The sequence below is a fragment of the Callospermophilus lateralis genome, chromosome 1, assembly GCF_048772815.1.
Source record: "Callospermophilus lateralis isolate mCalLat2 chromosome 1, mCalLat2.hap1, whole genome shotgun sequence".
Taxonomy (NCBI): Eukaryota; Metazoa; Chordata; class Mammalia; order Rodentia; family Sciuridae; genus Callospermophilus; species Callospermophilus lateralis.
Window position 1 is genome coordinate 217,207,047 of NC_135305.1, and position 21,493 is coordinate 217,228,539.

At 37.6% G+C, this 21,493-nt stretch overlaps 1 protein-coding gene across 1 annotated transcript; it reads left to right on the forward strand.

The window, feature by feature from the left end:
* The first annotated feature begins 847 nt into the window (after positions 1-847).
* On the forward strand, positions 848-17,413 carry LOC143400767 (olfactory receptor 7E178-like). Its single transcript, XM_077110279.1, has 5 exons — positions 848-858; positions 8,133-8,656; positions 10,289-10,295; positions 11,953-12,127; positions 16,412-17,413. Exons 1-5 carry the CDS (start codon positions 848-850, stop codon positions 17,411-17,413), a joined length of 1,719 nt encoding a protein of 572 aa, XP_076966394.1.
* Positions 17,414-21,493: the final 4,080 nt, after the last annotated feature.

Below are 21,493 nucleotides of genomic sequence, written 5' to 3' on the forward strand. Positions count from 1 at the left end.
TATGTTAGTAATTTGAGTTCTCTCTCTTTTTCTCTTCATTAGCATGGCTAAGGGTCTGTCAATCTTATTTATTTTTTCAAAGAACCAACTTTTAGTTTTATCAATTTTTTCAATGTTTTTTTTTGTTTCAATTTCATTGATTTCCACTCTGATTTTAATTATTTCTTGTCTTCTACTACATTTGCTGTTGTTTTGCTCTTCCTTTTCTGGGGTTTTGAGATGAAGTGTGAGTTCATTTAATACTTTCATTGTTTGAACTTGCTGTCTAATGTCTTCTCTAAGATTCCGTTTCATCTGAGTTAGGTATGCCTTGAATTCTTTCTCTGTCCATTTTCCTGATGCCTCTAGGTTCTCCTGTGTATTTAAGTTGTCCTGCGTTGTTTGTAATCCTTTTTTCTCTTGTTTTTTTTTCATGGTGTTCAAGTTAGTTTCCAACTCTGTTTGACTGCTGTGTTTCTGTTTTCTCCTTTAAATTTGTTTTGGTTTTTATAGTTCCACTATCTCTTCTTTGTGTTAGGAGACAATGTTTAGAGATGTTGGATTTAATTGTGATTTAAGGTAAATTCATTAGTTTCATTAAAGGCCTTCAGATTTTGATGGCATATAGAGAATTGAGGTTTGGACTTAGGATTTTATGTTAAGGTCAGGCGATTTGATGGTATGGAGGTTAGTATATGTTAGCTTCTTTGGGGGGTTGTTCAAATGAGGGCGGATATTAACAAGAGAATAGACAGGAATTCTTGGGGGTAGTTAAGGGCTTAGGCAGACTATAGACCTATTAGTAATATTCATCTATTTGCATTTAGTAAATTATATGTAATCTGGGTGTTCATGCTTAAGAGGAAAGATGGTGAAAAGGTAAGGACACAAACCAAGAAAGAGAGGGAGAGAAGAAAGAAAGAGAAAAAAATAGAAAAGAAAAAGAAATGATAAAAATAATAATAAAATACAGTAATATAAAAATTACAATTAAAAAAATTACAATTAAAAAATAATTAAAATAAAAAATGAAATTAAAAAATTAAAGAATTAAAAAAATGAGAGAAGAAGAAGAAAAAAAGGCACTGTTAGGCTTCTATTTTCTTCACTTCCAGTAGGTGGTGCTGTCCCTTCCGTTAGCTTGGGTCTATTCCTGGCCTCTAGTCCCCTGGCTTCTCCTGCTAGCCAGGCCTTCCCCAGTGTGATGCCTCTTGGCAGTTCAAACTATACTCTGGGCCTGCAGTTTGCTGGGTGCGGAGCATGGCTATTGGGAACCGGCACCTTATTGTTTGATTCCTTCCGCGTGCCACTCCCCTAGAGCTGGCAAGACAGGTTTTGTTTTCACCACTGATGGGAGGGGGAGTTGGAGGTCAGGTGCCTTTACCTTCTCCCACGCCTCTATTCACGCTCACTCTGATAATCCCTCCCCCAGAAAGCTGGGGAGGGATTTTATGCAAATTCCCCGCTGTATGGGAGATTGTCTGAATCACACACACCTGTTCTATTGCTGCGATCTGTCGGAAACTGGCAATGGTGATGTCAGCTCTCCAAGATGGTGGATCAATCAGCCTGGATCTCTGGTCACACAGTTCACTCGTGGTTGAGACCCAGTAACCTGTCCTCGGTGATGGAAATTCTTCCTCTAGGTTTTGGTGCACCCCAATTTTGCTGGAAATTCCTAACAAGATAGCTTTTGGTCATTCTAACTTGTTATTCACCTGCGCAGTGATGCGGAACACGGGGATGATGCACTCTATTTGCCGCCATCTTCTCCAGTCCTCACCAACTCCAATTTTAAATCAAATTAAAGCAAGCTTGTATTTGTATACACAAAGAGAGCTAATCAGCAACTGTCTCCCCTAGCATGGGCTAGAGACCAGCACCCCAGCTTTCCAGGAACAAGGTGTTATAGCAGAAAAAGTTTCAAAGGGGGTTGTCTTGAGAACTTACAGATAACAGGATTTTGACAAGCATAATACAAAGGCTGATAGTAGGTTAATGATCTACATGGCTTAACATTTTAAGGTATGGAATAAATTTGGATCCCAACATCAGAATTTATGAGGTGCTACTGAGGTTTTAAAGAGGGTTGTTGTCTGGTCAGGAAAAAGCAAGCATGCGTGAATTCAGAGTGCAAGCAGGAATTCAAAACAAGTTTAAAAATCATAGTAATTTATAGTAAAACAGAAATTAACTTTCATGACTTTGTGATGAGATGACTCCCAATCTTAAGATGGAATTAGGCTGGGTTATCACATTTCTCATTAAGTTCATGGTAGAATGGTGGTAGCCAGTGTTGGGGAAAGAGGAATGGGAGTTTTTTAAAAAATGCAAAATATTTCAGGAGATGGATGATGGAGAAAGTTGGAGGATGGGGTGAAAGTAATCAATAATACTGAGCTCTGCACTTGACAATGGTAAAAAATGTAAACTGTTTGAAATTGAATATTCATGATAATGAAATAGGTAAATAAAAAACAAATAAATCTTTAGAAAAAAATTAATGAAAGATATTAATTATACACATGAGCTTCCTCTTCAATAGAAGATGAGCTGAAATACATTTGTGGACATTTGTTTTGCCCTTCTCTGCTTCTTCCATTAATATCATGAACTCCTTGGGGATTGAAAACCTTAGAAATTTCACTAATTATGAACTCTGTGCATTGAGCCTCCATGGTCATATAATCAATAATCAGCCAGTGCCTCCAGCCCCTCAGTGATGCTTCAGATCTAGTGGGCTCCACACCAGTGTCTCCTCCTACCATGGCTGTCTGCATGAGGAAGCTCCTATCTAAGACTCCCTTAATATCAATCCTGGGGATGGAGCTGATGCTCACTGAGCACCAGGCATTGGGGAGACATTAGATGTGCACTAAATGGCCATGACCCAGCAGAGATGCAGCATAAACCAGTAAGTGCTAAGATAGACCTGGATGGAGAAAGGCCCATGAGAACCTTGTCTTCTCATCAGGACAACCACAAGTTTGGGTTGCCAGATGGGAGGACACCAATGTGTAAATTTCAGCTAGGAGGACTGTGAGTGCATACCCTGGTTGCGGGAGGGTCCTGGAAACTTCACTCAATGTTTTGATGTTCTCCCCTATTGTTTTTTCTTCCCATAAACTCTCATCCATGACAGCAGGAAATGCATCCCTTAAAACAATTTCCTAAGTGCCTCAAAATGCTTATGAAAGTGATGCAGAAGGTGGGCAGGAGGAAGCTGGTAACTGTAACACTATGAAGGATTATGCAGAGCTTCCTGATGCTGACTGCATAGTTTTGTTTTCCATGTAGATTGTTGGAATTCATCTGCATGATCTTTGTAGAGGCATCAGTGCCACATTGTTTTATAGGAATCAAATGGAAATAATAACCCAATTCAATATTAAATTCCTGCATTAGTTATCTGGGAAGGATTATTACTAGATGTACCCAGGGATATTTTTGATGTTCTACATTAACACTGAGTAGATGCATACTACAATGACTGATATTTTTGTTGGGGTGATACATGTACCTGAGTTATAGTAATATAATTGAACAGGCATCAGTTGTGGAAGCCAAAGAATTATCCCCCACCCATATATTCAATTGCAATTCTCACTGTGTAAAATGGAGACAGGTACAAGAATTTTTGGATTTCATACTAATAAACCTACCTTGACCTTCCTTCAGGTCATGCTGTAAATCAGGTAAAGCATTAGAAATGGAAATATGTACTTCACAGAGAGGCTTAAAGATATAACTTGATGTCAAGTAGTACACTTCCAGGGGCAAGAGGTATTGTGTTCTGCACTATGACCATGAACTTTAGGTACTTTTGAGGTATGTTAAGAAAATCATTTATAGATTTTTAACAAATCTATTCTGACATGGAAACATGCATAGCAAAACCATCCGCCGCTCCATTCATGACCGTAGCTGCCTTTGGGTGAGAGCTGGCGGGAGAGTGGAATCATGCAGAGACACCAATAGGGCAAATTTCACAGGTGATAGTTCAAATCTTGATGAACTTTTAGTAGTATAAATAATATGACTAAGTATTTATATTTTCAAATTGATAATTTTATTCACAGAAACAACATGTGATGTAATTGCACAATTTCTATAAGCCAGGATATGTTCTAAGACAGCAGTTCTCAATGCTGATTTAAGAAATGCCCACCAAGAACTTCACAGGGAGAGATTCTGATGAAATTGGTTTTGGTATGATGTCAAGATATTTAAGTATTTCAAAATTCACACAGGTAAATATACCAACACATGAGATGGAGAAACATGAATTAAGAAATTTAATAATTAAAAAATTATTACACCAACTCTTTGAGCTAGATAATTGCTATTCCTATTTTCCATATGACATATTGGCCAATGTGTATTTATAACAGTTTCTCTACTTTTGCCTTTTATCCCAACTAAAACATCATGAAATCTGACAAAATAATGAACATGGTTTCCTTCATGTAAGTGAAAGAAAAAATTTTGATCCATGTGTCAAAGAGATAGATGTGAAGATCTTCTTGTTAAAAAATGGTTTGGATTGAAACCTGGGCTTTGGGGAACAACTTTGGTGCTAAAGTTCTCAACTTAAATGAGAGGGCTTATGATCAGAAAAACAGTAAAGCACAGTAGAGGTCACTAAATATTATCATATCAATCAACAATGCAGAGTTATTTTCTTCACCAGATATTTATTGGGTTAATACCAACAAAACTATCTAAAATTTAAAAAATTAAAAATATTATACACATATGACTATATATATAAATGTATATATATGAACATACATATATGAATATATATATGAACATATATAAATGAAAATATATATGAACATAGATATATGAAAAAATATATATGAATATATATATAGTGTGTGTGTATATGTGTGTGTGTGTGTGTGTGTGTGTGTGTGTTTGTGTGTGTGTGTTGCTGGGGATTGAACTCAGGACCTTGTGTATGCAAGGCAAGCACTCTACCAACTGAGTTATATCCACAGCCCCAGTGCATTATAGTTTTATATAATTGTGGGTTCATTTGACATATTCATGAATACTTATAGTTTTCTCCATTTCACTCTCGAGTAGTATCCCTTCCCTTCTGCCCCCTTCCCTGAACCCCTTCCTCCATTGTTTGCTGAGAGCCATAGCTAAGTAGGAATGACACATGGCAATTTCCTTGTCAGCCTACCCCATGTTGCTTACAGGAAGGACTCTCCATTGTGGAAATGGGCTTGCCTTGGACCCAGGTCATTTGCAGTGACATTGCATGAGAAAGGTGACCCTGCTCAAGGACCAGGGTGGATCCGGGTTTAGGGAGGATCCTGCTGGATTAGGGAGGATCCTGCTTGGAATAGGGATTATCCCGTTCCTTGGGTTTAGGGCGGTTCCAGGTTTAAGGTGGACCCTGCTGGGAATAGGGCATATCCTGCTGCCTCAGGCGCCCGCCCGCTCCTTGAGTTCCCATTGAGTTCTCGCAGGATTCAGAGAGTATTTTGGGATGCAGAGCCCAGTGGAAGTGTGAATTTTTTCCAGAACGTGCGTGTAGAGTGCTGGTGGATTTTCCCTAGAATGTGCATGTAGAGTGCCGGTATGAGTTGGGGAATAAAGAATTGCTGTTTCAATCTACAAGGCTGTGAGTGGCTCATGATTTTGTGCCCAGCCAGACTGTGGAAATTGTTCCTTCTTCTATTTATTTTTTTTTAATTGTCCCTTCTTAGATATACATAAATTGGAATTCACTGTGGTACATTCATATATGTACCTAGCATAATTTGGTCAGTTTCTGCAGTACCTCTCTTTCCCATCCCTCCTCCCTTCCCTCAGTACTCTTCCTCTACTCCACTGATCTCCCTTTCATTTTTCTGGGGTTCTATTATTTATTTTTTTTTACTTTTTTGGGGGTCAAGCTTCTGCATATGAGAGAACACATTCAGCCTTTGATTTTTGTGCCTGGTTTATTTTGTTTAGAATGATGTTCCCTAGTTGCATTCACTGACCAGCAAATGCCATGGTTCCTTTGTTCTTCAGGACTGAGTAAAACTCCACCATGTACATATATCACATTTTCTTTATCCATTCATCTGTGGAACTAGGGCTGGTTCCATAACTTGAGTATTGTGAGTTGCACTGCTATAAACATTAATGTGCCTGTGTCACTATAGTGTGATGATTTTAGTTCTTTTAGATAAATAGGCGTGGGATAGTGGGGTCATATGGTAGTTCCATTCCTAGTTTTTGAGTAACTTCCACACTGCTTTCCAGAATAGTTCTACTAAGTTCCAATCCCACCAGAAATGTATGAATGCACCTTTCCCTCCCATCCTCACCAGAACTTGTTATTATTTCTATTCTTTTTGTTGTTGTTATTTGAATTCTTGATGATAGCTGTTTCAACTTGAGTGAGATGAAATCTCAATGTAGTTTTGACTTACATTTCTATGATATGATCGCTAGAGATGTTGAATATTTTTTTCATATATTTGTTGGCAATTTGTATTTCTTCTTTTGAGTAATGTTTTTTTCTTTCATTGGCCTATTTATTAGTTGAATTTTTATTTTTTGGTATTGAGTTTTTTGAGTTCTTTATATATTCTGAATTTCAATCTCCAGTCAGAGCAGTGGCTTGCAAAGATTTTGTCCCATTCTGTAGGTTCTCCTTTTACTCTTTTAATTATTTACTTGGCTGGGCAGATTTTTTTTAATGTGCAATCATCCTACTTATTGATTCTTGGTTTTGTTTCTTGAACTGTAGGCATTTTCTTAAGGAAACTGGTGCCTGCATCAATGTGTTGGAGTGTTGACCCATGCTTTCTTCTAGCACTCTTGGTATTTCTGGACTAATTCCTAGGTCTTTGCTCTTCTTTGAGTTAACTTTTGTGCATGAGAGATAGAGCTCTATCTTCATTCTCCTATATATGGATGTCCAGGTTTCCCAGTACCATGTGTTAAAAGCTTATCTTTTCTTCAATGTATGTTTTTGGCAACTTTTAAAGGACATATTGAGCATAGGATGATTGTAACTTTTGTCAGTTTGTTTCTGGGCATTCTATTCTATTCCAATGGTCTTTGTGCCTGTTTTGATGCTAATAACATGCTGTTTTTGTTACTACAAATCTGTAGTTTAATTTGAGGTCTTGTATTGTGATTCCTCCAGCATCGCTCTTCTTATTCAGTATTACTTTTCCAAAGTACTTCTAACATATCACTATTATCATTGACAAGTGTGGTGTACACCTATACCAGCTATCTAGTCCATGATATAAGTGATAATGTGCAGTTAAATAAATCATATTTATTGAAATTTGACTCTTTCTAAGCCAAGAATAGAAGTAATATATTGGATGACTTTTAAAGATAAACAATGCATGACTGAGTACTTCCATCCATGAAGGTGGGAAATCATGCAGGTTAGGACCCTTGGAGAAAATCAACCCATAAGAATCTGTCCTGGTTGTGAAGAAACAACTTAATTTAGTCATTAGATTATGCAGCTCTCTGGTTTTGTTGTAATATATGCATATTCTACTATATTCTGCATCAAAGGAATTCGCACCACTATCTTGGAATATAATAAGATATGTGCTTTTTAATTCCCTTTAATTAAATATTTTTTTTCTTCTTGAAAGAGGGAAAAATATTTCTTATGCTTTTTCTTTCCTAGAGAATAGGCTGCATGTTGCTGTGCTTGTAGTCTTGTTATGTCTTGTGTCCTGGTCTTCTAATATTGTTCAGTTGAATGTCTCTAAAGTAGGTGGGTTGGCAGGGTGCACTGGAACAATCTTGTGATTCCCATCTCCTCTGAGGCAGGAGGATAGAAACTTGGAGATCAGCCTGAGTATCTTAGTGACACCCTGTTTCACAATAAAACAAAGTGCTGGGCATGCACTTCAGGTTAGAGCAATTTCCTACCATTGAAGAGGCCCTGGGTATATCTTGGTACTTAGAAAATAAGTACATGTATACAGAAGGAATTGAACAATACAGAAAACAATAATAAATGTTGTAAGAAGATTAGGTTTCTCACAAATGTTGATATTGATGAATCAAGTCTGAAAAATTTAATCATAAATATTTGAATTAAAAATATACACAGTAATGGAGCCTGATACTTTCTTTCCTTTTTCTCCTACTTTCTTTCCATTTCAAAGGTATCTGACTATTAAAGAGCAACACAATCTTACATGTGTCTCAGAATTCCAGCTCATGGGACTCTCAAATGATCCAGACCTGCAGTCTGTCCTCTTTGGACTGTTCCCATCCATGTACCTGGTCACAGTGTTTGGGAACCTGCTCATCATCCTGGTTGTCAGCTCTGACTCCCACCTCCACACCCCCATGTACTTCTTCCTCTCCAACCTGTCCTTGGCTGACATTGGTTTCATCTCCACCACGGTCCCAAAGATGCTGGTGAACATCCAAACTCACAGCAGAGCCAACTCCTACATGGGCTGCCTGATGCAGATGTCCCTTTTTGCCATTTTTGTCTGTATGGATGACATGCTTCTGACTGTGATGGCCTATGACCGCTTTGTGGCCATCTGTCACCCCTTGCACTACTCAGACATCATGAGTCCTCACCTCTGTGGCTTTCTAGTTTTGGTGTCTTTTCTGATTAGCCTCTTTGAATCCCAACTGCACAATTTGATTGCGTTACAGATTACCTGCTTCAAAGGTGTGGAAATCGCAATTTTTTACTGTGATCCCTCTCAGGTCCTCAGGGATCTTTTTCTCATACTATAAAATTGTTTCCTCTATTTTGAACATCCCATCTTGGGGTGGGGAATATAAAGCCTTCTCCACCTGTGGGTCTCACCTATCCACTGTTTTCTTATTTTATGGAACAGGCCTTGGGGTGTACCTGGGCTCTGCTGTGTCTCATTCTTCTAGAAAGGGTGCAGTGGCCTCAGTGATGTACACAGCTGTCACTCCCATGCTCAACCCCTTTATCTACAGTCTGAGGAACAGAGATATTAATAACACCCTGAAAAGGCTTTGTAATAGCATATTCTAACCTCCTGTTCACTGACATCCATTTGATATGTAGTTTGGCAAAGCAAATACATAACATCTAGACCTATAAATCCTGATTTTGGGGTCAGATTATGTTTTGTAATATATTTAATTTCTTATGTTTCATACTGGAATGGTGGTCATCAGGGTTGGGGTAAAATGTTGATGAGGAGTTTTGAAAATGTTTATGAAGTGTCATTTTGGGAAGATGAAGAGTGTTAGGTCAGTGGTGGTGACTTACAACAAAGCAGCCCTCACAGGAAAGAAACATCAATCAGGTGCCCACAGTAACACCTGTCAATCAGTGGGATCTCTGGACTAATGCCTGTCAATCAGCAGGACCCCCTGGACAATCCTGGAGTTCAGCCAACTCCCCTGACCAACTACAATGGGACAAGGAACCCTAAAAACACCTTTTCCTGTCCCAAGCCCTTCCCTTCCCTGTAAGCCCCATAAAAGTCCAGTCTGGGTGAGCTTCCACACGGTTTCTCCTCAGATCCTTCTCCTGTCCCCTCTGTGGGTCTGATCGAGTTCCACCTGGGAGTAAGTCTCAAATAAAAACTCTTCAGGGCCTTTTTAAATCTGCCTCTTTTGGTCGATGCCTGCCTCACCTGATCTTACAAAGAGTTCTGGTGACATTACCTGGTGATAGTTTTACGATAATATGAGTGTAATTGATGTCACTGTGAATGGTCAAAATTGTAATTTTCATTGTGTATATTTTGCCACAATTGCAAATGTGAACATAATGGATCTTAAATTTTTTAAAAAAGAAGAACACCAGTGACTACTAGACACCAGTGTGCTCCCAAGTAGAGAAAGACTCCAAAACCTTTTTTGGATGTTCATTTTTATTTTTCTTTCTTGACTAATGTTAGGAAGTCCTTAACAATTAGATTGGCTAGTTCCAATTTGCATAGTTTTGATCTCTGTTCATTGAGCATGCAGTTATGTATCAGTAAATAATCATCCTGTGCCTCCAAATTTCAGTTGGATGGTTCTGATTCTGTGGACTTCATACCTGTTTCTTCTCCCATGAGGAAGATCCTGTCTCAATTTGCACTCATACCAATTGTGGACATTACTTGAGCTGCCATTGGAACTTGGCAGGGGAGGGACATCAGACCTGCAGTCCTTGGTCATGAACCAGGAGAAATGCAGTGGAACTGAGTCAATGCTGCAGGGTATGATGGAGATGTCAGAAGCACTATTTCTTCACATGGCATCGACCATAATCACTGCATCTTCAAAAAACTTGGTGCCTTGAATTTGCATTTCCATCCCTTTTCCATAGAACTAAAGTAAGTTAAACTGGACACCTGGGCTCTATAATTCTGCTTCATAGCCCCTAAAATTCATTTGTTCAAAGATCATGACAGAGATATTTATGGGCATATAATGAAAATGTGGCACAAAGATAAAGGTGTATTCATGAATAGGACTAAGGCATATTTTAGAATTCACATAACTCTAAACTCCAGTGCTTTTGGGGATTCTTTATTTGAAAATACCAAAATGATCCAATATTTATCAAGTTCCAGACTTACATTGGGTGCCATGCCTGCTATAGAGATGGGCAGTGCTCTCCCCATTTTCATTAAACATATGAGCACAGAGTGGTGGGGAGATTTAACATTTCCAGTGGGTCAATGATATGAGAGTAAAATTTTCACTTCCCAAAGGGCTATGTCTTTAGGAGCCAAATAGAAATGTTGCTCAAGATTAAATTTCTTGGTGATTTATCATGGAAGGATGATTACTAAGCAGACTGAAGAGATATGTCAATTGTATAACTTCATAATAAGAGAAAATAGTTGATAAAGCTGTTTTTTAAAATTTGGACAACAAATATATTCTTAGTAGTAAAATTAAATATGCATCAGTTATTGGAAGTCAAATAAATATCCTCCACTTACATATAAATGGAAATTTCATTTGTGTGATATGGAGAGAGACATTAGAAGTTCTAAAGGATTGTTGTAATACTACACTGAAAATTTAAATCATGTCCCTCCATCAATTTAGATACTGTGCATCAGTTAAAGCATTTAGTATAGAGAAATGTACTTTAAAGACAGAGTTAAATCTACATATTGATGTAAACCAGCACATCTCAGGGAAAGAGGCATTTGTTGTGGGTTGGGAGAAATGAGGGGCTTTTAAATGGATATAAAGTTTCAGTCTGGGAAATTATCCTGGAGATGGATGGTGGTGATGGTTATAGGACCACATGAACGTAGTTAATGCCACTGAACTATGTACTTGACAATTTTATATATATATATATATATATATATATATATATATATATATATATATATATATAAATTTCGCATATATATATATATAAATTTCGCATATATATATATAAATTTCGCATATATATATATAAATTTCGCAAGAAAAATAGAAGTAAAAATCAAATGAATATCAAAAGAAATGAAAGTCAGAAATTATGCACACGTTTCCTCTTCTGTAGAGGATGAGTGAAAAACATCTGTGCTTTCTCTTCCTCTTCCTCCATTCATATTGTGAAGTCCTTAGATTTTGTGATAACATGGATTAGGGTGGCTAATTATGAGCTCTGTGCACAATAATGTGAAGGTAGTTAATGTCATCAAAGCATGCACTGGATATGGTTAAACTGGTAGGTGTGTTGTTCTGTATATTTTACCTAAATAAAAAATGAACATAAAAAAGCAGATAATTTTTTAAAAAAATAGACATGAACATTGTATGACCTACAAGTATCTCCTAAGTAATGGGAGGCTCCAAAACATCTGTGGATATTCATTTTCACTTCTTCCTTCTCTGTGAATGTTAGGCAGTCCTTAGAGATTGGGAGGCCATGGACCAATTTGGCTAATGATGAGCTCTGTATATTGAGCTTCCAAGGTCAAACAGGAGTCAATAAATAGCCTGAGCCTGCAGCCCTTGGATTTGATGGTTCTGGTTCAGGGAGCTCCATGATTCTTTCTCCTCCTATGACTGCCTGCACCAGGAAGCTCCTGCAGCACACTGTGTCCATGGGAATCCTGAGGACAGAGCCCTGACTTTCCCTGGGCAGCAGAATGGAAGGCTCTCCAGATCAGCACTTTTTGGTCACTACCCAGTAGAGAAGCAGCATGGCCCAGTAAGTGGAGAGAGAGCCCCTGGAAAAAGAACAGACCTTGGAACTATGAATCTCTCATTACGATGACAGAAATGACAGTTTGGTAGCAGATGGGAGGACAGTAATATGCAAATTTCAGTTGTGGGGACTGTGAATGATTTCATTTATAGTTATGGTGTGGGGATCAGAAATCTTATTTAAAACTTGCTTTGCACACACACTGATTCTACTTCCCATAGAAATCTTACCCACTATTCTAGAAAACCAGCCCTTCTATACACTCGAAAATGACTGTGGTAGTGTCAAATGAAAAGGGATGGCACTAGCCAGGGTGGGCACTGAAATTGTGCTCTTGTGGCATGTTTCATTACAGGGCATCCTTTCACTTGTCCACTTTACAGTTATTTTTACAGAAAATGAAAGATTGTATTACATTTATATAAAATGTATTCATTTGTCAGGTAGAAAGGAATGAATCTCTGAAATGGGCTGCTTGATTACAGACATGGGCTTCAAATCTGGGAGAATCCTAGCAGGGTGTCCCCTTGGCAATCCCATCAGTCATTCATTTCACTTCCTGGCACTCTAGGAGGAGACCTCTTGCTCACTGTCCTCTTCCTTTTGGGAGTTTCTGGTGGATCTCAGGGAAGGCAGTGGCCAGCATCCATTACATAAAGAATAGCTAGGCTCCCATGAAATGATTACAGCAGGTGCAGGAACACAGTACTTCAGCACAGATTGCTCTCTTGCCCCCTCTTGCAGAGTTTCCAAATAGTGACCACATTCTCCTTCAGGGTTGTTTGTCATTTTAAAATCATCCCTCCTTACTCTTGTGACATAGGTAAGTTGTGTCCTGAGACAAAGCATTGTCATCTGATAGAATTTCTAGTTGATGCAAACATGTTGAGTATTGATTGAAAAGAAAATAGGTGCTTTTTATAAAATTAATTCATGAGGAATGTATAAAAAAGGGAAAAATGAAATTTAGATGTCATTATTTATAATGACAAATTGTATTTATTCTTATTTATAATGATACTTTCATACCATTCAACTAACTTATCCTTTGACCTGAAGTTGTCATTTTTCAGTTTCATGATGGGGCATTTTATTTTTGTCCCTCTACAAGTATATGTTGTGTATCTGGAGGAAAAAAGACTCAATTCTGATTACTCAGGGCTATGCTTTACCTGGTACAGAGGAGGCATCAAAAATCTGTTAGCCATTGAATTGTCCAATCCTTCATTCTCAAAATATCTGAAGTTATTTTTTTACACATATGGGGCTCTCTTGTCTGTACTTTTTATACTTTTCAGGAAGGTCTCATAAAAGTAGAGAAAATTTAAAATAACATCTTGCTGTATCCATGTAATGGACACATGTATTCTTTCATTTCATGGAATATGATCTACCTCATCCAAATTTTAAAATGACTATGGCAGAAATTTTCATGAGTAGGAAACTGGGAAAAGAGAGTGAAGCCAAAGGGTTAGGGTTGCTCTGCTGTTTGGAGTGAGACACATTTCAGTTCCACAGCCTTCCAAGTTGGCATTTCACAGTTGCATTCATCAATGACATCAACACTTCTATAATGGTAGAATTCTTAATTTATTAATAGAAACACAAGGACCAAGTGTTTATTGAATTCCAGGCATCCATTAGGTTCCACACATGTTGCAGAGATGGGTGTTGTTCTCCCTATTTCTAATTAAGCAGTATGAGTGCAGAGAAGGGGAGAGATTCACACACATTCTGCAGACAGCAGCAGGACAATGATGAGAGACTAAGAGTGTTGATTTCCTGACTTCCATCCCAGGGTACCATCTTCTACTGGAGAAAACAGAAAATGTTATTCCTATACAAGATAAAATTTCATTGGGAGATATCAAGGAGATAATATTACTATACAGACTGGAGGGACATTTTGATGATATATTTTAATACTAAGAAGATGCAAGTTTAATAACCTATTTTCTTATTGGAACACAAATGTAGGTGATTCATAGTAATAATATGGAACATGCATGATTGTGGAAGTCAAACAATAACCCTATCAACATACTATAGAGAACTTTTCACTTGTGTGAAATGAAGAGAGGCCCAAGAATTTTGAAAGAATTCTCATAATAATAGATATAAAATTAAATGATATCCATCCTTCAGTACATCAGATGAAGACATTCAAGAAGATGTACATACTTCACATAGGCTTACAACCACTTGTTGGTGTAAAGTAGCACATCTTGGGGATACTAGGCATTTTGTCACAAACTACATAGATGACCTTTAGGTGAGTTCCAAAGATTCTTAGGAAAATTTATAAAGGATACATAAATCAACAATGACATGGACCACTGAAATGAAATTATGCTCACCAAATTCATGAGAATAGCTGTGTCTGGGGCACAGGTATGCAGGAGAATTGAATCCTGCAGAGACACCAAAAACAAAAATACCATAGGCAGGAATTAAGGTTTCTATGAAATGTTAGTTCTGATGCCAAGATCATCAGATATTTATATTTTAATATATGTGGTGAATATTATTGACATTAAGAATAGTTAAAATTCATGGATCATATTTTAAGTGCCAAGAAGTATTCTAAGTATTTTTGATATAAGAAAATACCAGCAATATCTTCAACTGCAGATGCTGATAAACCTTAGATCAAATTATTGGAATATACATAGGTGAATATATTAATTACCGATATTAAGAATCACTAGTTACTTTATTTAGGATATTATTTTTAAAAACTCTCTTACAACAACCATAGGTAATTATTACCCCCATTTTGCAGATGATGATTCAGCCTGTTGTGATTTCTTTCCTTCCTGTTTTCTTATCTTTTGCATTTTCCCATTTAAATCTTAGATCTGACAATGTAATGAACCCAAGTTTTCTTCATGTAGCTGAAGGAAGGGGATTGCAATTCATGCATCAGGAGAGATTGATGTGAAAGTCTATTAAGTAGAATTAAGAAGGTGGGGACTCAGTTGTGAGCTTTGGATCTTTCCTTGGTTCATACTCCATGAATGTGAAAGATTACAATCAGAAAAATAATGAAGCAACACTAGCAAGCTGGACGGAGTAAAGAATCAAGAAAAAGAAAAAGGGCAGAGGGCTACTTTATATACCTTTATTTTTATTTTTACTGATACTGTTTGAAATTTTTACAGACAAACCTGTACAAAGTTAAACTTTATTTTTTTTTAGTTGTAGAAGGACACAATATCTATCTATCTTTCTTTCTTTCTTCTTTATTTTTATGTGATGCTGAGGATCGAACCCATTGCCTCACAATGTCAAATGACATTGCCTCACAATGTCAAATGTGAGGCAATGGCTCTACCATTAAGCTATAGCCCCAGCCCTGAAGTTAAGCTCTCTGCAGACATTTATTATCAATTACTTTTTAAAAAAAATAATTGAGAGGTGATTTGTGTTCTAATGTCAAATTTGTTGTCAGTGACACCATTAATGATATACATTCAATCAAGTTGATTTATCAAAATTTGAAGCCCAGCAAATACAAGGATATTTGTTTTATATTACATGATTTTTAAAGGACAAAGTTAAATCCACGAAGGACAGAAGTGAGACCGTCAAAGAATAATAAAACTCATAGAAGATAAGGAGCCCACAATGTTTTCTGATTGTGAACCACTGACCTCAGTTTACTTATCAGATAATACAGTTCTTTCACAGTATTTTAAACCTTGTAAGTCAAAGGATTTTGTATTAAGGACTTCAGACAAAATGAGGCATACTATACTGTTTGTATTTTCTTTTTGGGGGGGAAAGTACTGGTGATTGAACTCAAGGACACTCAATTACTGAGCCACATCCTATTTTTTTTTTTGAGACAGTCTCTCTGGGTTGCTTAGGATCTCACTAAATTGCTAAGGCTGGCTTTGAACTCACAATTCTCCTGCCTTATCTCCTGAGATGTTGGGATTACAGGTATGCACCATCACACTCAGTTTGCACTGCCTCTTAATATCCTTTTTGAGAATAATTTTTTATGACAAAGAGGCTATTTACTATTTTTTTCTTAAGGGAGTTGGCTATATTTTATTGCGATCCTAGAATGTTCTCTTTAGTGCTTCTCATTTTCTAATAAGGTCAGTTGAATATTTTGAAAGTTGGTGTGGATTGAAATAGGTAAATAACACAGAAAGCAATAATAAAAAAGTCTACAAATATTGTATTTTTCACAATGAAGAAGTAGTGCTGATGGTCTGTGGACCTCAAATGTGACTACTTTAGATACGAATACTTGAATTTGAAGAATATAGAATGTAGGTGCCAATTTATGTATTTCATTTCTCGCATCCTTTCCATCCTTTCTTATTTTTCAAAAGGTGTCCTAGCAATATAGAGCCACAAAATCTAACACGTGTCTCGGAATTCCAACTCCTGAACCTCTCAGAGGACCCAGACCTGCAGCCCATCCTCTTTGGACTGTTCCTGTCCATGTACCTGGTCACAGTGCTTGGGAACCTGCTCATCATCCTGGCTGTCAGCTCTGATTCCCACCTCCACACCCCCATGTACTTCTTCCTCTCCAACCTGTCCTTGGCTGACATTGGTTTCATCTCCACCACGGTCCCAAAGATGCTGGTGAACATCCAAACTCACAGCAGAACCATCTCCTATGTGGGTTGCCTGACACAGATGTCTGTTTTTATCATTTTTGGATGCATGGATGATCTGCTTCTGACTGTGATGGCCTATGACCGCTTTGTGGCCATCTGCCACCCTTTGAACTACTCAGTCATTATGAACTCTCGCCTCTGTGGCTTCCTAGTTTTGCTATCTCTTTTAATTAGCCTTTTGGACTCCCAGCTGCAAAACTTGAGTGTCTTAAACTTTTCCTACTTCAAGGATGTAGAAATTTCCAATTTCTTCTGTGACCCTTCTCAACTCCTTAATCTTACCTGTCCTGAAACTTCCTCTAGTACCATTGTCAAATGCTTTGTTTTTGCCATATTTGGTTTTGTTCCCATTGCAGGGATCTTTTTCTCTTATTATAAAATTATTTTCTCTATTCTGAGGATCTCATCCTCCAGTGGGAAGTACAAAGCCTTCTCCACCTGTGGGTCTCACCTGGCTGTTGTCTTTGTATTTTATGGAACTGCCCTTGGAGTGTACCTTGGCTCAGCTGTGTCATATTCTCCCAGAAAGGGTACAGTGGCCTCAGTGATGTACACAGTGGTCACACCCATGCTGAACCCCTTCATCTACAGCTTACGGAATAAGGACTTAAAATGCTCCCTGAGGAGGCTGTGCAGTAGCTTGGTGTGATCACAGGATCTGTGGCATCTAACTGCAGTGTATGTTGAAAAATGCAGCAAAATTAAACACGTAATCTGGTCAATCTTGTTTCCTTAGTAACCTAATTTGTGTAGTTTAATGCCTTTAATTTTTTGTCTTGTTTCAGGGTGGCATAATGGTATCTGGGCATTGGGGAGGGAGATATGGGAGTGGTTAAAAGGGATACAAATATTCAGCTTGGGAACATGAAAAATTTCTGGAAATGAATGACGGTGATAATTGCAGAACAATGTGGAAGTAATTAATACCACTGAACTGTCAACTTGACAACAGTGAAATTGTAATTTTTTGAACTTTAAGCTGTATAGTAATAACAATGGAAATAGAAAGTAAATGATCCTTCAAAGAAATGATTAGAGTGAATAATGTAGATGAGTTTCCTCTTCTGTAGAGGAAAAGCTGAGAAAATTTGTGCACATTAATTTCTTCCTCTTGGTCAATCCCTATATACTGGGATTTTATGGACTGAACAGGTTCTGCCTATTGAACCTCCAAGGTCATGATTGTCAATAAATAGTCTGTTCCTCCAGTCCTTCAATTTGAGGACTCAGGTCCAGGGTACTCCAACAGACAGACATGCATTTCAGGTACCACATGTGAGAATAATAATATCCACATTTTATTTATGAGGAATATGGGTATGTATGTATGTGGTGGAAGACATATCTCCATGTTTGGTTTCCCCCCCATACTGGGTATACTCCTCATACACTATCACCCAGGATAGCAGGAAATATGCCCCTTTAGACTATTTTCTAAGCACTCCAAAGGGGTCACGAAGGTGTTGATGGTGATGAAGATGAGGGTAATACCCATAATATTGCCAGTCCTTATTGAGAGACTCCCAAGGTCCAGGCTCTGAGCTACATGTTCTTTGTAGGTTGTTTGAATTCATCTGTAAGGTCTTTCACAAGATATATGTGCCACCATATTTTATTTTAGGGAACACAAAGAGCCCATTTTTATGTAACTTGTGTTAGGTGTGTAGGTTGTTTGAGCTTAACCCATGTTTGAATTGAGCTGAGAAGAGACACAGGATATCTGGCTGGACAGTCCTGCCAGGCTGTCTCCTTTGCCACACAAACATCCATTTCACTTTCCTGTCACTCCAGGATGGGACCTGTTAGTCACTATGTCCTTCCTTTGGGGGTTTCTGGCAGATTGTAGGACAGAGTCTTCTCCACCTGTGGGTCTCACCTCTCAGTTGTTTGCTTATTTTGTAAAACAATATTGGGGAGTGCCTTGCATCAGCTGTATCAAAACCCCTAGAACAACAGCTGTGTTCTCTTTGGTGTGCACTGTGGTCATCCCTATGCTGAATCGCCTCACTGTAGACTGAGGAACAGGAACATAAAGAGTGTCTTACAGAGGCTGCAGAACACAGCAATCTAGTTTTGTTGTCAATTCCTTTGTTTTTTTTTTAGTTCGGGTTGGAAAAACCAATCATCTAGACCTGGAAAGCCAACCGTTTTGTTCACATTACTTTTGTACCTTCATAACTTGGCTTCCACTCCATGTTTCATATCTCAAAATTGCTACCTTTGCTTTGTCTTTAATGGAATTGTGTGAGTATTTGAAATCCTTGTCATCGTAAACATCATGACTAAATCAGCGTATCCAGGTAGCCTCTGTAATTTCTGAACAATAAATATATATATATTTAAAAGTTATATCCCCTTTCAAAGTTCATTCATGTTTTCTTTAAAAATTGCTTTGCTTCTCACATACCTATATAGGCAAGTGATGCCCAGAGGCTACCTTGCTAGTCAAGGCTGGTTTTGTTGGAATCACCTGGTGAGTCTATACAAAGATCTGGTATAGAGGAGAGGCAGGTGTGCCCATCTGCCAGGTGTTCTGTGGGGAAATCTGACTGAGAAGCTACTGGCTTGATGGGTAGGGGGGCCATACTGGAAAGAAGAGGGACATCTCCACCATCTTGGGGGTGCTTAGAGACCAATAGTAAATGAAATGGGCCTGGCCCTTTTGGGTCTGTCACCTACTTACTTCTACCAACAGAAGCTACCTGCCATATTCTGAGCTTCCCCATGTGTTCCTGTAGAAAGGAACTAGAGAGGCCTCTTTCCATCATTCTGAAAGGAACCAAATCCTCCTTGTGACCAGGTAAGTTGTCTTAAAACCAGATCTTCTCCAGTTGAGCCATGAGATGGCTGCAACCCTGGCTGGCCCTTTGGTTAGATACTTGTTGTGGAATATTTGGAGGGAGTAGAAACTTAACAATGACTGTGTAAAGATCAGGACTTTATACTATACCAACACATATCACTTTGAAAAAATCTAGAATTGGTTGTTATCTATACTGTCATAAAACATAAAGGGAGGGGGCAGAGGTTTAGCAAGGGAAGTGAAATGTGATGGACATAATTATCCAAAGTACATATATGAAGACTCGAATTAGGTGTCAACATACTTTATATATAAACAGAGATATAAATATTTTGTGGTATATGTGTGTAATGAGAATTGTAATGCAAAAAAGACAAAGTACATGTATAAAGGCATGAATTGGTGTGAACATACTCTATTTACAAAGATATGAAAAATTGTGCTCTATATGTGAAATAAGAATTGTAATGTATCCTGCTGTCGTGTATTCAAAAAATAAAATCAATAAAACTAAAAAAAAACATAAATCACAATGCCCCAAATCCCAAACCACAGTAGTTTGAAGAATAAAACAGGAGTCTCTTTAGAGACAAAAAAATCTGAATTGCACAAACAAAATTGCCTCAGCTTCTTTTCACAGATTGGATAATTTTTCTTTATTTATATAGTTCATTCAAAACATTTGCAGAAGAAAAAGACACAAGTTGATTTTTTTCAAATAATAGTAAAACATCAAAGAAAGGATTTTACTACAAAATAGTGATAAATGTATGATATGTTTACCCTTATTTGGACATTACACGATATATATCAAAATATCATATTTTAACCCATAAATATGTAAATTTTATGTTTAAATTAAAAAAAGTAAGTGGAATTTTATATTACCATCTCTGAAACTTTATAATGAAAATGCAGAGTACAATCAAGCTTCCTGATGAGAAGAGAAAACCCTGACTATTAAAAGATCATTTGCTTTTGTCTTCTACTTCTATGAATGCAAATAAATTATGTTCCTCCTTTAAAAGATATGAATTGATCCAGGTATAGAGGTGCATATGAGTAATTCCAGCTACTCAGGAGGCTAGGCAGGAGGCCAGCAAATTTGAGGCCAGTCTAGTGAGGCCCTGTCTCAAAAAAAAATAGGGTTTAGAGATGTATCTCAGTGATAGACACTTTTCTAACATGTTCAAGGTCCTGGGTTCAGTCCACAGCAAAACACACACACACAATATAGATTGGCTGAATGGATAAAAAAGAAGCATATAAACTGGCTGGATGGACAACCCTCTTCCAAAACCAAAGAATCTCATCTTACTGGTAAAGACACAAGAGATTGAGCTGGGTATGTTGGCACACACCTGTAATTCCAGGGACCTGGGAGGGTGAGGCAGGAGGATTACAGTTTCAAAGCCAGCCTCATCAACTTAGTGAGGCTCTAAGCAACTTAGGGAGATCCTGTCTTAAGATAAAAAGAGCTGGGTATGTGGCTCAGTGGTTAACTGCTTCTAGGTTCATCCATCGAAAAGACACAAGAGATTGAAAAGGAAGGGAAAAGAAAAGCTATCCCACACCCATAGAAGCTTATGGTACACAGGACTAATTATACTCATGTCAGATAAAAGAGTCATTAAGCCAAAAACTGTAAGAAGAGACAAAGAAGGTAAGTATTATTATTATTATGATGGAAGAATCAACTCAGCAAATGATCAATGATTCATAAGTAAAAAGACAGCCAACACAGCACCACCCAACTATGAAAAGCAAATATTATATATAATATTATAAATAATATATAAATATTATATATATATATATATATATATATATATATATGGAAAGATGTACACCAATACAGTAATAACATATCTTAGCTAATGAGGAACTTCAACACCACACTTTCATCAATGAATAGATCATTCAGGC